This window comes from Ursus arctos, unplaced genomic scaffold, assembly GCF_023065955.2.
Source record: "Ursus arctos isolate Adak ecotype North America unplaced genomic scaffold, UrsArc2.0 scaffold_15, whole genome shotgun sequence".
Taxonomy (NCBI): domain Eukaryota; kingdom Metazoa; phylum Chordata; class Mammalia; order Carnivora; family Ursidae; genus Ursus; species Ursus arctos.
The window spans coordinates 26,588,177-26,605,160 of record NW_026622819.1 but is presented as its reverse complement, the minus strand read 5'-3'; the positions used below and the strand labels follow the sequence as shown (position 1 = coordinate 26,605,160).

Below are 16,984 nucleotides of genomic sequence, written 5' to 3'. Positions count from 1 at the left end.
TTGTGTTAAGAATTATAAAATAGTGTGGGGCTCTGCTTTACACATACTTCTCTGCCTCCTAATTCTTTCATGCCATGTCTCACAGGAACAATGAGGAATTTCTTACATGCTCCGGCATGGCTTCCGTCAAAGCACCACTGACCCCTCCATGCTTATGTTGGTACCACCTGCTTTTAATTCTTGTGCACACTTTTACTTCTAAACTAAAAAATTTGGAGTGTCAGTCACCAGACACAACGTTCATATAATTAGTGATGAGCTGGAGAAGAAATGTGTAGCCAATTTTCCAGAATTATGGCATGCACATTCCTGCAAGAAAACAAATTTTATTTTGCCACTTCTTGCCAGAATCACATCTGAAACCTTAACCTCCCCAGACTTCCTACAACTTGCTAATCAAGTTTTATACCTTCTACATCTTCTCTATTTTTCAGAGATGGAGAGATAGAGCTTCCATTTAATAGCAATCTTGAAATGTTGCGGGTTGGGGGTAGGGTAGGAGTGAGCAGGGGTGCAGGAAATAGGGTTATTGCAAAGGCCCCAAAAAGGACCTCACTGGCCAGGGAAGCAGATTCCTGTTGCATCTACCCCCTGAGAGTCCCTCCAAACCACGCAGGTGAGACTGAACCCATTCTCGGTATTGGAAAAGCATGTTCTACTTTGGAGATCTGGACACCCACAATGGAATTCTTTTACCTACAACCTCCCCCACCTCCCCCACCTCCCCCCTCAACTTCTGCTGCCAGCGCAAGTGTCAAGCATTTTTCTCTTATTATGATCAGGTGCACATTAAAACTTAGGCTGACAAACAGACTTGAAGCACAGATATTTTTATGAATGTGATAAAATATTTTTTTAAAGAAAAGATTAGAAGACCTCAGTCAAATAAAACACTACATGGTTGTGGGTTGGTGAACACTGCGATAAGAAAAGGGAGCTCAGGAGTTTTTACTATTGTATTTATACATGTGTTTGAAAGAATTTGTAAAATGTCACAGGTACTTTTTAAGGTGACACATATTCACTCCATAAATTATTAAAAATTACAAGATGAGTTGAAATGGCACTTTCCAGTGGTTTTACTGAACATGATCAATATTGATATTGTTACTCAACTATATAACCTTACGGTGTATTTTTCTATCTTTCTTTAGAGCAACTGCTTTTGCAATGGTAACAATGCTTAGTTTAAAATGAATCAATAAATTACTTCCTGAACAATGGTTTTGGAGGGTCTTTTTATATACATGTGAAGCATGTATTTTATGAAAATACAACTTTGAGAAGTTTTTCCTTTGCTTCAACACACCTTACTAGGATGTATTCTTTTTTACGGTTTTATTTATTTATTTGAGAGAGAGAGAGCATGAGTGGTGGGGAGGGGCGGAGGGAGAAGGAGAAACAGATTCCCCGCTGAGCAGGGAGCCCGACGTGGGACTCCATCCCAGGACCCCGAGATCATGACCTGAGGCAAAGGCAGATGCCTAACCACCTGAGCCACCCAGGCGCCCCAGGACATACTTTTTTTAAAAGAAGGGGAAGCGGCTCCTGGGTGGCTCGGTCCATTAAGCATGAGACTCCTGGTTTCAGCTCAGGTCCTGATTTTGGCTCAGGTCATGATCTCAGGGCCACGAGATCCAGCCCCGCCTAGAGCTCCAGGCTCAGCAGAGAGTCTGCTGGAGATTCTCTCCCTCCCTCTCCCTCTGCCCCTGCCCTCTCTCAAAAAAAAAAAAAATTAAAATAAACGAAGAGCAAAATGTCATGCTAAGCCCTTCTGGAAATTAAAACACATGGTCACATGCTGCAATATTTGTCTTAGAACATTCTTCAAAAGCATTTATTTCAGGTATGCCATTTTATGCTTGTCTTTCAACACCTTCTCTGCATTTTTTTTTTACTAAATCTAAATCAAAACTGACATCTTGCTTCCAACTCATCTTAGTACTACATTCCACTGCCCTCAAGATCCCCCAGTCTTTATTCATGTGCCAGACCTGAGCCTAAAAAACGCAAGTATGTTTGGAAACACCCAGAAATTCCTTGGGCCTCCTGGGAAGAACTAAGAATGATCAAAAGGAGAGTTCCCAAATCTGATATACAATCAGCTTTCCCAAATGAAGTTTAAACGACAAATCTCAGTGCCCCAAAATCCACATTTTCTTTTGTTTGATTCTTCCTACCTAGAATTATCCTGTTTTCACTTAAAACTTCAGCTGAGATTTAATCTCCCATTTATCATCTTATATTTTTTGTGTAAAATAATTCACACACACTTGAAAATTACAGAGGGTGATATAACAAAGACGCATTTACCACCACTTGAACTTCACAAATACTACCATTTTACTCTATCTGTTCCTGACCTTTTAAAAAAAAGTGAAACATCACAGACGCAGTGGTATACATCCCTCAGTGACCCGATTCTCTACCTCCCGCTCCAGCGGCAACTACAATCCTGCAGTTGTGTATCCTTTCTGGCCATATTAAAGATGCATTTACCTCATATATACGCACCCATAAATAAATATATATATAATTATCCTGGGTGCTTACGAATTTTACATAGATAATAACATATACCACTATGCACCTTGATTTTTTTTCTCATTCAGCATTCGGTTTTTGAAATCCAAATAGCTTCAGTTTACTGGATTTATCTGTTATGATTATATACATATCTACAATTTATTTGTTAATTCCTATATTAATCAACTTTCCATTTCCACTATAAACCAATGACTCTGCAAGGAACATTTTATGCAAGCTTCACTCTTTAGGAATTTGCCATATTTTCTCTAGGATATACATCTAGGGGTGTAACTGTTGGGTCATGTGGAAGATACATCTTAACATTTCCTCACTATGGATAAATTGTTCTCCGAAGCCATTGTACCCATCTGTATGCCCATCAGCTGTGTAGGTGGGTCCATTCCTTCCTTGACATTGTCAGATATTTGACAATTTGATGAGCATTCAATGATACACCATTGCTGTTTTAACTTTCATTGTCCTAATCAATTCGTTCTGTATCTGAATAACTCATCCTTTACCTGCTTATCTTTTACGTCATCCTTGTCATCTACCAAGTTTCTACAGATGTCCGAGTCCTCCATCTGGACTTCTATTCCAGCCCGGTGGTTGATTCAGCTATCCCTGCCCTCGTGTTTCCTGTTTTAGTACCCCAGTTTTACGCAGTCTGGTTATCTGGTATACTAATTCCTACACCTCCATCTCTCCTTCAGGATTATTCTAGCTCTTCTTGCCATTTATTCATCATATTGAGATAAGCCTATCAACTTTCAAAAAATATCGTGCTGGGAATTAGATTTTGTTAATTGAGTTTATGTGTTAATTCTGGAAGAAGTTAGATCTTTATAATATAGTGTTCTAATCATGAACATGGTTTACCACTTCCTTTACTATGGTATTAAGTAAAGTTTTATGCTATCCTTCATAAATATCTGCTTGTGTTTTAGTAGACTCATTCCGAGGCACCATAAAATTTTTGTTGCTATTGTAAACGGTATCTTTTTTTAAATTATTTTGTTCTGAGAAGTTGTTGCTTACATATAGAAACTGCTGATCTTTAAATATTGATTCTGAATCCTGAAACCTCACTGGCCTCTGATTATTGGTTCTCATAATTTGTGGGTTTTCTTGGATTTCCCATTTTTACAATTATATCATCAGACTGTTAACAAGTTTGTTTCTTCTTTTCCAGTCCTTCTAGCTTCTTGATCTAGGTCTTGGAGTTCGATTTCCAGTACAATGTTGAAGGTAGTGGACATTCTTTCTTGTTCCTGACTTTAAAGAGAATTTTACCAAAAATTCACCATAAAGTATAAGGTTTCCTATAGATTTTTACAGATACTCTCAGATATATTAAGCAAAGTCCTTTCTATTCCCAATTTGCTAATAATTTCATATCTCCAATTGGTGTTAAAAGCTCTACATCTACCAATAACAATTTTTTTGTACATCTACTGATAGGAAAATGTGGCTTTCCCCTTTTATCTGTTTCATGGATAAATTATTACAGAATTAATTTGGAGAAAAGGCTTTAATGCTAAATTACTCTCACATTCTGGGAATGAATTCTACTTCATCATGATGTACTTTTACAAACTTTGTTTTATTCAATTTGTGAAAATTTTATTTAAGATTTTCATTCATAAGATTCATCTCTTTTGCTACTTGAGATATAATTTTTTAGGTGATTTGTAAGTTAAAATCTTCTAAGACTATAGAAATTCCTCTTTCTCTTTGTAATTCTATCAGTTTTTGTTTTGAGGCTATTCTATTAGGTATAGATAGATTTCAATGTTCAATCTTCCTAATGAATTATCTCTCTCATTGTTAAATATGATATCCTTTATCCTTAATGATTTTTTCTCCCTTTTTTTTTTTTTTTTTTTTTTTGGATATGACTATTGCTTCACTAGCTTTCTTTCCACTGGTTAATTCGCCCCTGGGTCTCTTTCTATCTTCTTACTTTTCTTTTCTTTTCTTTCTTTTTTTTTTTTTTTTTAGATTTTATTTATTTATTCGACAGAGATAGAGACAGCCAGCGAGAGAGGGAACACAAGCAGGGGGAGTGGGAGAGGAAGAAGCAGGCTGATAGTGGAAGAGCCTGATGTGGGGCTCGATCCCAGAACGCCGGGATCAAGCCCTGAGCCAAAGGCAGACGCTTAACTGCTGTGCCACCCAGGCGCCCCTCTATCTTCTTACTTTTCAATCGTCCAATGTCACTATATATTAAGTGCATCTTATAAACAGCACATAGCTAGATTTTGTTTTTTCATTCTATTTGAGAATTTTCTCCTTTAGGTGATAAGTCAGGCCCTTTTGCTCTTCTGGCAACCCTTCCTTTGTTTTTCTTTTACAATGGGAATTAATTTGTAATCTGCAATTTAAATCAGCCAATTCTGTAATAATCATTATAAGAACAGGATATAAATAAAAGGTCCTAGTTATAGATAATTCACTGTATCTGAGTGCCTGTGTTTAGGGTCAGCTCTTCTCCCAGTCAGGAACAAGCCCGATCACCAGGAGCCAAATTCTACTGAATCTCATCCTGCTGCAACTGGAAGAGACATTGTCCTATGGTTACAACATTCAAGGGGATGAACAACTGGAGGAAGTCCAGCTGCTAAAGGGCCTATGTAAAATATATATCTATCTTCCATACATGTAACCAAAAAGAGATTAATTTAGATGTTCTAGACCCACCTTTTATTTTTTTTTTAAAGATTTCTTTGTGTATTTGAGGGAGAGAACACACAAGTGCATGTGGGCCAGCTGGGGTAGGGGCAATGGGAGAGGGAGCCCAAGTCAGGACTCTGCTCCAGGATCCTGAGATCATGACCTGAGCTGAAATCAAGAGTTGGTCATTTACCGACTGAGCCACCCACACATCCAAAGATCCTCCTTTTAAATACAAATCTTCCTCAATTACCTGTCAAGCATTGGACCATACCCAGTACTGACAAAGCTTGATGAGTACTGTGTGCCAGGCACTGTGTCAGGACACGCAAAGCATTATGGATGAGTTCTCTGTCCTCCTGGGCATCACACTCTAGTCTGGGAGGCTGAGGTGACCATTGTGTGTCCTGCTCTCCAGACTGACTTTTAAAAAATATTAAGTCTAATAAATCAAAACGAGCCTGGTCCAAAGAGTGCATCCTAATAAAAAAATTGAAGGACTTTGACTTTGCACCATTTTTCAAGAAAATCAGTGCTTCATGAAACTCTAAGGGTTATGGTATCGGAGAACATCTCCACGCGGTTATTTCTTTGAAAACACCTGCCATCTCTTTACTTCACTCTGAATGCGCCGCACCTGCCCTCCTTCACAGTCCATTCACTGTGAAATGGGATACCTGAAATACGAGGTTTCCAGTAAATTGGGTTTTATCTGAAATCCTTCCAGAATTTTCCCTTTCCTTCAACTCCAGGACTCCTAAGCAAGTTAGGAAAGAGAAAGGATCCCTTTGGAAAAGTGTTATTTATCCTCAGTAATTCTTATGGACCCTGCTCTGTCACTGGCAGAAGTACTAGATTCGAAGAGCAAAGTTCACCCACTCAGACTTAACTGATAAATCATTAGCCAACCTGTGTACCAAAAAAAAAAAAAAAAAGAAAGAAAGAAAGAAAAAAAGAAACCCTTATAATTATTAACTTAACAACAGAATTTGTCAGGTTAATAATTTTCCCCATTACCTCCCCATGGTTTCCCATTGTTTCCATAATTATCAATTATCTTTTTCAAGGACATATTACAATATTTTCCTACCTGATAAAATACATTCTTAAGCTGCAAAGTAATTCATTTTTAGAAGAATAGAGATGGCAAGCCTCTTAACTGACATCCTGCCCCTCCTGTTTACCAGTCATGTGAACTGGGGTCCTTTTTCATCTTCTCCAGTCCCATATATAATGGAGAAAATTATACCTAATCTGTGTGAAGGAAAGAGAAGGAAGGAGAAGAAAAAGACTCTAATAACTCAGAGATAACATCAGTTTATTATTTTTTTAAAATCTAGGGATACAGGCAAATCCTGAAAGTCACAGCCTAGACCTTCTTTACCAGGAGCAGAAGCCACTGGAGCCATAACTTAGAGAAACACTTACACAGCAATTTGGACAAATTGCTGGAGGCTGAGAGTGGACTAGCATGAGAATGAGAAGCTCCCTGGTTTCCGGAGCCATTGAGGACCCCAAAGTGTCATGCGCCACACCTGCAGTAGGATTATCACTAGGTTGTCACAGTGAAGGTCCCTTCATTATTCTGGCCGGGGAAGGGGAAGAATAATCATTGAGAAATATGCTCAGAGACTTCACTTTAATAAAGATCTATTCTCTGGGGGAAATAACTTGGTCAGAGCCCTGTGTCTGCTGCACGAAGGGCATTTCTCCCACTCCAGCCCCCTCTCTGCTTCCTACCTCACCTAAGAGAGAGAAAAAAGAAGAAAGTGAAGGTTTCAAGGAAATAGATTGGAGAAACTAAGGCCAGGGAGGAGAGTAGAGGGTAAGAGGTTTAAATATATGTATATTATACATTTTATTGTAATATTTATATTATGTTATATATTATCTATAAAAACTATAAAATATATTTATATATTTATATTATATTATATATATTTATATAATATGTTATATAAATTATACATATAATTTATTTTATATAATAATTTATATATAATACATAATATATACATAATATATAATTATATAAATTACATATTTATGTAAATTTATATGTATATATATCTATATATGAAACTGGAGAAGCACGTGTGAAAGTTACAGTCCAGAGACATAAGCCCACTAAAAGACTGAGATCTAATCATAAGATTTTAGGGTTCCTGTGTAATAACAGTGAATTACAGCTCAAAGAGCTGCCAGATCCTGACTCCATTTAAGGAGTTTCTAAGGGAAGCCCTAAGACAACAGGGAATACAAAAAACAAGGACACTACAGGAATTTGAATCTTCTGGCACCTACAGCTATAGCAAACATTAAACACATGCCAACTTTTAACATAAAACAGATTAACATAAAACCTCACACTACAGACTTACTCAACAGAGATCCTATTATCCAATGCAGCATGTCCAGCTTCCATCCAAAAGTTGCAAGGGATGCTAAACCGATAGGAGAAAGATACAGTAGAGACAAAGTAAGCATTAGAGCCAGACTCAGATATAACACAAATTTTGGAATTATCAGACAACTTAAAGTAACTATGATGAATACGTTAAGGACTGTAATGGAAAAGGCAGACATTATGTAATATCAAACAGATAATGTAAGCGGAGAGAAGAAAGCTCTAAGAAAGAATCAAAAAGAAATGTTAGGAATCAAAGGCTCTGTAACAGAAATGAAGAATGTCTCCAATGGGCTCATGGGCAGAATGGACCCGGCTGAGAAAAGAATCCATGAGCTTGAAGATAGGTAATAGAAACTTGCTGGATTAAAACGCAGTGAGAAGAAAGAGTGGGGGGAAAACATCACAGGACCTCCAAGAACGGTGGAACAATTTCAAAAGTTGTAATATATGTATAATTGAAATATCAGCAGAAGATGAAATACTGAAATGATAATGGCCAAAGAATTTTCCAAAATCAAACAAAACCGATGATAGAATATTGTGAAAGAAGTAGGAATCATGACGCCGATCTGTATTTTTTGCATAAAAAGCTGTCTTAATGGCTATAAGCAGGTTATGAAATTGTATGTGTATACACAGGTATACACATGTAATAAAGGATTTCTGGAAGAATCTTTACTAAAATATACCAGTCAGATTTGTTGTGGTTTTTACTTTCTTCCTTACGCTTTTCTAGACTTGTGTCTGTTTTCACAAAGAAAGTATCCTATACTATGGTAATCAGAATAAATGTTTCCCCTTTAAAAAAGATGTTTTCCCTTATGTTTTTAAAAATTTGTGTATTTATTTTAAAGAAAGAGAGAGATCATGCGCATGAGTGGGGGAGGGGTGGAGGGAGAGAGAGAGAGTCTCCAGCAGACTCACTACTGAGCAGGGAGCCCGGCGGGGCTCCATCTCAGGACCCTGAGAGCAGGGCCTGAGCCGAAACCAAGCACCTGCCGCTTGACTGACGGAGCCACCCAGGCGCCCATTTTCCCTTTTAAATCATGAAGGTACAACTTCCCAACTTGAAGCCAGCGAGCATGCGGTGTCTGGCTTCCCCACCCAAGGCAGCCCCTGATGTCGTTGGGTGCCTTTCACCGAAACAATCTCTAAGCTAACAACCCAAGAGACATCTGAAGTCAAAGGAGCTGGCGGCCTGCAGTGCTCACAAGCACAAAACCCATGACCGCCCCGCGCAGCAAAGAAAGTCTGCCAGCCTCAGGAACTCAACATTCCCTCACCTCGGGCCCGCGGCACGACGGACTGGGTGCCCCGGGACAGCTGGCCAGCCAGATGCCATCGCCACTCCCGTGGGAACCCACACAAAAGGGGACAATTTACACCAAATTTTAAACGCTTTCTGTGCTTATCTGGGGCCCTCACTTCCTCTGGGCATCTGGGGCAAAAGGTTGTTTCCTAGATGTCGGTGGAGGGTGTGACCGAGCCAGTTGGCCTCCCTGCGGGGTGCTGCAAGATGCCCCCCTGGGCGGTGTTCACCGGTCCCCCACCACTGCTGCTGGAGGTCATCGCGAGCACAGGACCGCCTGTGGCCCTGAGAGCTGGACGCAGGCGGCTAGACGCTCCTGGCCCCTCCTCTGTCCTTGGAATGGGACTTCTGCTCCCCTCTCCCTCACCGAGAGCTGCTCCGAAGCCGCTGCCTTGCGAGTGTGTCGTTGAGACCATCTGGATGGTCCAGCGACAGGTGGAAACTCTAAGGAAGAATCCCGCTAACCTAGTTAGGGTCTCTGTATAAGCTTCGAAGACTGCGGCGGGTAGGGGTAGAGATGTGCTTGTCCTGTGGCTGCCCCGCAAGACAAGCCTCGGAAACTCTGGGGTTATTAGAGCCCCCCCCCCCCACCCCGACCCCCCCACTCCCCATCCCCGGCAGTCCGGAGCCGCCTGCCTCTTTCTTCCGAGCCTCTGTGCCAACCGACACCCCGCCCCACCAAGCTCCAAACGCCCTTGTCGCTGTCCCCCTTAAGCCCCGCCACGCGCGGATGCACAGACTGCCGTCTGTCGCAGACGTGCACTGAGAGCAACCTGGATGGGGTCTCAAAACCATGGCTCGGAGCGGAAAAGAAACGACACGTTTACATAAGTTAAGAACGCATCCACTCCACACGACACACGTTTTGCAAGAATACACACCAACAAAAAGATACATATCACATACAGAAATAGTCACCGATGGAGATTGGGGGTGGGGTAGGCAGGAGTGACAAATGGGAATTCTAGAAATCGAAATAGAAGGAAAATAAAGCCTGACTCCTCAGGTCTCAACTTCTTGGCCTCCTCGGAGGCGCCGTTGTCCAGAGACTTCCTAGCTGTGTCATGCCCCTTCCTCTTCCCCGGAGAGCACCCTTTTCCCATAGTCCCCTTCTCTTCCTCGGAGACCCTCAATACCCACATTTCTTTATCCACTCACTTCATGCATATCCTCCTTTTCTCTCTCTTATTCACAGGCCTCATTTCTCAGTCTCTGACCTCTTCAACTATATCTCGAGCCTTCTCTGCCCCCGCCAAACCCTGCAGCCGCCACCACCCTCACACAGAGACGCCCCTCCTGAGAGAAACCGCTGGAGCAGAAAACTAACGAAACTCGTCCGGAAGGCCTTGACTTTGGCTGCCTTCTTTCTCTTTTCTCTCTCCCACCTTCTTTTCTTTTCTCTCCCCTTAGGGTGCTGCCCTAGTTGCTCTGGGGCTTGTCCAAAGTGAAGGCAGTAACCACTCCAGGACCCACCCTCCCCCCCCAGCTCCTCCCCTTCCACCCTAAACTCAAAGTCCATCTGGTCCGTGAGCAGTTGGAGCCCTTCCTCCGACCTGCTTCCCCGGGCACTGGCTCTCTCACTGGCAGGCATGACCCCAGCCTGGAGACACTCGCTGAGAGCTTGGCGCCTGCAGACGTCCTCTCCCAGGATCCCCAAGATGTGCCCTTCCTTGAGCCGTGAGTGGAAACCAGGAGCACATGGGTCAGCTGAGGGTTGGCCAGAGGGGCGGGGCTGATTTCAGGGCCTGTTGCCTGGGGTTCTGGGATTAGGCCTGCGTGGGGGCTTGAGACAGGCCATCTGACACAACGGTCCTCACCCCGGCAGATCCATGCCCCCTGTCCATGCCCAGCATTCTGCGTTGGCCCCCCTCTTGCCCTGAAAGGAAACCCATGCATAATAAAACCCAACGATGCACAATTTCAAAATGAAAACAATATGGTATCTTAGCTGTAATATAAAGAAGAAATAGAAGGAAAGCCATTCAAAGTTAAGTGTTAACTGCAATAAATAGATATTCAAGGATGATGACTTTAGAAGGCATACAGCCTCCTCATGAATTCCCACCAAGCCCCCAGGAGGCAGGACCTTCACCTCAAGCCTTGACAAGGAAACAGACTCAGGAGGGCAGCCATTTCCCCAGAGACACTCAAGAGCAAGGACTAGACCCTGAGCCTCTTCTTCCACTCAGACTCTTTCTCCAGCAGGGACACGAAGTGTGAGAAGACCTGGGGTCACCAGCCATTGGTGGCTTCACAGAGTCTATCTTCGGCGCTTGTGATTTTCCCTGTATACAGAAGTGACAACTTCCCACCCTAAAGCCAGGTCTGTCTGACTCCAAGTCAGAATGATTCCACCAGGCCCTTCCTTCCCTACTCTTCCTCCAGCCTGTTTGGGCTTCTCTTTTCCCTCAGTCATGGGTCTTTTGTCAGAACATCATTTAACCCTGTCATTTTCTGAGAAGGAGCTAGAACTACACCCAGAGTCTTATGCTCAATAAGGAGGATATTATGCTGCAAGTACCAGCTGTCGACAAAGCAAGAGAGAATGCCCTCCCGCCCCCCTCCCCCTTTCCTAGCCCAGCCCCTGACGGTTGTGGTGCTGGTGGTAGTGGGTGAAGCTTGCAGGTGAAATCTTTTTGCTCAATTACTGGGGACTCCTAACATAGCTACACCAAGGAAACTACAGAGGAAAAGGACTCTTGCAAACTTAGGCCATGTAGACATGAATGCCATGCTCTCCCCGGCCTTTCAAGGACCACTGGGGCTTTATTTCTACTTTCTGACCTATTGTACCTAGAAATACGCTTGCTTGGGTTTGTTCATTCAAACACGCACTCGTTGACCACACCCTTCTTAAGAACCTGCTGTGTGTGAAATATACATTCGGTCAAAAGTATCTGGGTGCTTACTAGGGACCCATACGTAGACAGAGCCCTGGGGCACAAAAAGCCATGGTATTGTTTTGTATCCCAGTGGGAGAGACTGAGCACAAACAGACAAACAGACAAATATGTAGAAAACATCCAGTAGGGATACATGCCATAACAAAATCCAATTAGGGTGAGAAGATAGAAAATTAAAATGGGGGAGGAGGGAGGCGGGGTTGGGTTGAGATGGGGAGATCTCCAGGTGTTAAGTGTGGCCAGGTAGGAAAAAATAAATACGCCACCGTCCTTGTATAACACCTGCATACAGACTGATACACGTGTGGGTCAAGGATTCAGCCTTGCCTGTGCTTGACATGTGCGGTCACTTGGGGCTAAATCTGTGCACAGAGTTACGGAAGCAGTTTGTTTCAATATAAAAGAATAGAGAAAATATCTCCGAGGCACCCTCTTCCTTACTAATTATAGTTGTTAAGTGTATATCATTTCTAGGGAGATGAGGTGTGTGCTTAAAAGTACCATTTTCATATGTCTGTCTACCACAAGGAGGGGCACCTGGGAGGGTAGATGGATGGCAAATAATGCCCTTTCCAGCTGAGAAATTTCCCAAGAGTCCTGCAAAGCCTTTTCTAAGAAAAACGTGAAAACGAGCCCTAAAGGGAGGCCTCCCACCTGCTCTGCTCCGGGCAGTCCTTGCTGCCGTCTGCAGAACTGATTTAACCCCTGCCTAGGGTCAGGAGGGGAAGGCCTGCTCCCAAAAGTGCTAAGAGGAGGGATGGACCCGCCAACCTCGGGATCGGGCAGAGCTCTAGCCTGTGGACAGCAGCAGCCGCCCTGCCTCACTAAGCAAAAGGCATCGATGGGAAAGATACGGAGAGAGGGAACCGAAAGAATCAGCGGGGAGGTGAGATGGTGGGCAGGAGGGGACATGAAGAGACATCAAGAGGGCCCGGCAAGGATAGAAATCCCTCCTGGCGGGAACAGGCTCTTAAGCATGTCATGGCTCTGATGAGGGCCTGAGGCCACTCCCTCCATGCGGGGCGTCTGCTCAAGATGTCACATCCTAAAGAGAGGACATCTTTGGAGGTCTCATGCCCATCCCTTGGCCTCACTGGTGGGAGGCAGGCCCCTGATGTGAGTATCCTGTCACTGAGAGCACGCAATTCAGAGAGACTGAGCGCCATAGCTCAATGCCAAGTGTCCCCTGTAACGTCCTGCAGACTGTGGAACAGTTTATGAAGGGAAAAGGATCCCCTCTTGGTTCTGGAAGCAGACAACATAACATTTCTCCCAAGCCAACCACTGCCCCTCAATTATTCAGACTTCAGCATAGTCTCAACTCACCTCCGTGAAAGGTGGCATCTCCAGCCCTTAACCCTACCAAAGTCTCTCAAAACTACAAATGCCCCGTATGGAATCTGTCCCTCCCTTGGCCCTTAAGTGAATAAGATCTTTCTTTCTTAATTCATTGGCGATCCTAAGTAAATGAGATGTCTCAAGTGACAAGTTTTCTTAACGTTACCTAATACGCTATGTAGAAATCAGGCATAGTTAGCATTTTAATAAATCACCTTTATGTTCTACAAACTATGTTCATTGTGTATTATTAAATAATTTGTACCTTTTTTTTATTTGAAAGGGTAAGGAAGATCTCATTAAATACTCCCTCTGTACTGAAAACTGGTTATGAATGTTAGAAGACTCTTCATCATTGACGAGACAAGTTCCCCCCAGAATGTTCACATGCCCACAAAAATTTATTTCCCTCCCCTATCTTGCCCCAACAGATTTTCACTTTTTGATACTATAATTTTGGGGGAAAGAAAACCAAGTTAAGGTGACTTTGTTGTGGAACTCTGTGAGAATTAGGTAGCTGGAAAATTAAACCCAACTACCCATTTATAATTTGCATTTTTTTATACATATACAATGGCAGTGGTGTTCCCCAAAAAGAATTCCACCTTTAAATGTGTTGCGTTGTCCAGGTGAACTGGAGAGGAAATTGGTGAATTGGATGAAAATCATTAAGCGTCATCTGTGTTTAGCATCAGGCTAAAAGGGCAACATCAGGTCAGTTAAAACAATAATACAGAAGCCAAAAAAATGTCTATCCAGAAATAGACCTGGAATTCCATTTTGTGAACCCAGTTCAGTTATCCCTTCCCCCACCTCTCTTGGGTCTGTCTACCCCCCCCCAACACACACAGATACACATGCGTGTATATGCACACCCACAATCTCCAAGAACACAAACGTTGATTAACCCTCAATTCTTGTGTGCTGTCCTCAAAACAGAGGCTACTTTGAATAAAGAATGAAGACAATTGTCCAGACATTAGGTTTTACATTCCTTTCTAACAAATAATGAAAACCAAATAATGAAAAGACTTTTTGTTTCTTTCTGTCCATCAGTTATTATCATTACTATTAGTTTTGAGTTTGGGTTGTTTGGTGACAGGGGAGCTACGAAAGGCGGCAGACTTTGTGAGATGTTATCTAGCCTCTCTTCACTATTGACTAATTCCTTTCCCTCCTTGCTTCCTTCCTCCTTTCCTTCTTTCCTTCCTTCCTTCTCTCCCTCCTTCCTTCCCCTTCCCACTTTCCCTCCTTCTTTCCTTCCTTCCTTCCTTCCTTCCTTCCTTCCTTCCTTCCTTCCTTCCTTCCTTCCTTCCAACAGGATTTCATGTGTTTCATTTGGAGCCCTCACTCCACCATCACATTCCTATCAGTTTGGTAAACAGAGAACTGAATAAACCTGCCTTGACTGTTTGAAATTTGGGCTCTTCTTTATCAAATCCTTCTCCCCCACTCTGCCCCACCCCCAACCTACTTTCATAATCCCTATAGCTTTGGAGTCCGGAGAACGTACAGCCTTCTCCATGGGCAGCTCCAATTGTGCAGGCAGGAGAAAGGGAGTGAAGGAGTGAAGGGAATTTGAATTCTTGGAAACACTCAGAATATTTCTTTTTTTTCTGTTTCAAAAGCGTACCTAATGCAGAGAGACACAATGACAAGCTTTTCAAAAGGTGAAATTCTCAGGAAACTTAAGCTGTTATTTTTTTTCTCATTTCTATGCATGGATAGACTGGAGTCACTTGTTTTTAAAGTAAGAGCAAATTAATGACATTAGTGATGATTTAGAGCAGGAAAGTGAATGAGATCTCTTGGAAAGAAAACATATTCAGAGCTGTTACTTTCCAGCTTCATTTAAAAACACAATTGTTCATTGTGTCGCTCAGGACTGTGACTTCGTAGCCGCACAAAACACCAACATTTCATCTATGGATTCAAACCTTCTTGCTGAATAAGAGGCAGGGCTTTCTCAGCTCTCTCTACCTGTAAAATGATCTTGATACTGACCTTGCGTCTTCAAAAGTAGCAGAGTTCTTTTCTAAAAGTACTGCCAAGGTCTCTAGACGTCTCCTCCGACTGTGATATTCTGTAACTGCACTGTCCCGCCCCACTGCTGTAGACAGGTCAAAACCTGTGCTGGAAAGGAGGGGTGAAGGTGGCCAGTGAGCGAGAAAAAGAGAAGTAGGCTGGGAGCCAGACCCTCGGAGCTTCAGTCTTGTCCTGCCGCTAACTAGCTTGGCGAACTTAAGCGAAGTAATGTACCACTTGGGTCTGGTTTCCCCCTCCATAAAGTGAGCGTTTGAAAAACAACAACAACAAACATCGGAGGCCCCTTGTAGCTCCAAGTATTAAGTGACTCCTCTGGCTCACCTTATCTCTACTTTGCTGTGGTCTGGTCTTGTGTTGTCATGGTCTTTGTGTTGTGTTTTAGAGGAAGGTTTTGTCTTCCGGGTCTATTCGTGTGTATTTGTTATTATAGTATATTGCCTAGCACCTATCTCTCCTCATTCCCTAGAAGGATGGGGAACGGCCATTTGTTCATTGTTTACTGAAAGCCAACCTGGCATCGGGAAGTGGGATTGGCGCAAGGACTCGGGCACTATGCATCTCAAAGCTCAGAAAGCGCCTCTATGAACAAAGAAGATCTATCCCAGCAAAGCTCAGCAGCGGCAGAAGTTCGGTGGGCAGGAGAGAGGAATGGAGCCCCTTGGGCAGGGGGCAGGGGAGCCCATGAGGGACCACAGTGGGAAAAATGAGGACATCTCCCAGTATCCTCCATGCTTTTGTTGACTAGATTTGAAAGAAACTCTTTTTTCCTCCCCAAAATTTGTTACTGAGATACTTCAGTTTTTAAATCCAAACTAAAGTTTGATTTGAATTATCTTTTTAAACTAAGGAGTAAATGAAATTGCCTACGGATCTTGATTCAGATTACATAAGTATGCAGATCGTTTTTCAAACAGGGTTGTTTGATGTTCCATTGAGGACCCTAACTCACCTCACCGTTAGTAGGTGCTTTCCGGACATCTGTGACCAAGCTTGGTCTTCATACAAAACCCAGAATGCCTCCATGTGACTTCACACCTGAGGAATACCAGGTAAGAGTCAGCTGTCAGTTACTTGAGGAAAACCCAAGAAAGTGGTTCTTCTTGCAAGGGCTAAATTAATCATTTCCTCAAGAAGGACCCACAGATGGCTTTGCCTGCCACTGAGCCTCGCATCCTAGATATTCTAGCCTTTAAGTCTCCGGGAGTGTCTGAACCCTCTTACTCCACTCCATGCTGTTGCATGAATTGTTGTGCATGTGTAAGAGACAGAGCAGATACAGACCGAGAGTACAGGAAAGAGACTATTTGTATTTATCACAGGAATATAAATACAGATACACACACAAAGATGATATATCACGAATGTGGTACCACACATTTACTTTCTAAAATGTTGTTTTCACTCTCTCATACAGCAATTCATGATCTGACCTTCAGGAGTCCTTCCCTCCAAAATATAAAGTTATGATTTTGCTCTCAGACTAAGAAATATTGGGCTTCTCTTTCTCTCTCTCTCTCTCCCTCCCTTTTTCCCTCTCTCCCTCTCTTCCTTTCTATCCCCTTTATTCTACATAATACTCACAGATTAGAAATTGTACAGTCAATAGTCATGAGGAACCCATAAAGAAGAGAAGTATAGGAGGAAATCTGATAAAGACATGAACACCACCAGCACTTCATTTTCTTTTCATTCAAAAAACAAAAAAAAACTGCAGGAAAAAAGAAAAAGAAAGAAAGAAAGAAAGAAAGAAAGAAAGAAAAAGAAAGAAAAGGGAAG

At 42.6% G+C, this 16,984-nt stretch overlaps 1 protein-coding gene across 5 annotated transcripts in view; it reads left to right on the top strand.

The window, feature by feature from the left end:
• Positions 1 to 10,437: 10,437 nt before the first annotated feature.
• Positions 10,438 to 16,984, top strand: part of AGXT2 (alanine--glyoxylate aminotransferase 2) — a 32,389-nt gene continuing 25,842 nt past the window's right edge. For 2 of the 5 annotated variants that reach the window (XM_044387021.3, XM_026506788.4), the window contains exons 1-2: positions 10,438 to 10,598; positions 16,169 to 16,257. In XM_044387021.3, coding sequence (XP_044242956.2) covers positions 10,511 to 10,598; positions 16,169 to 16,257 — 177 coding nt within the window. In that variant the 5' untranslated portion in view covers positions 10,438 to 10,510. Of the gene's footprint in view, positions 10,599 to 16,122; positions 16,258 to 16,984 lie in introns of all 5 variants that reach the window. The other 3 variants (XM_026506789.4, XM_048224392.2, XM_026506790.4) reach the window with 3 other exon arrangements.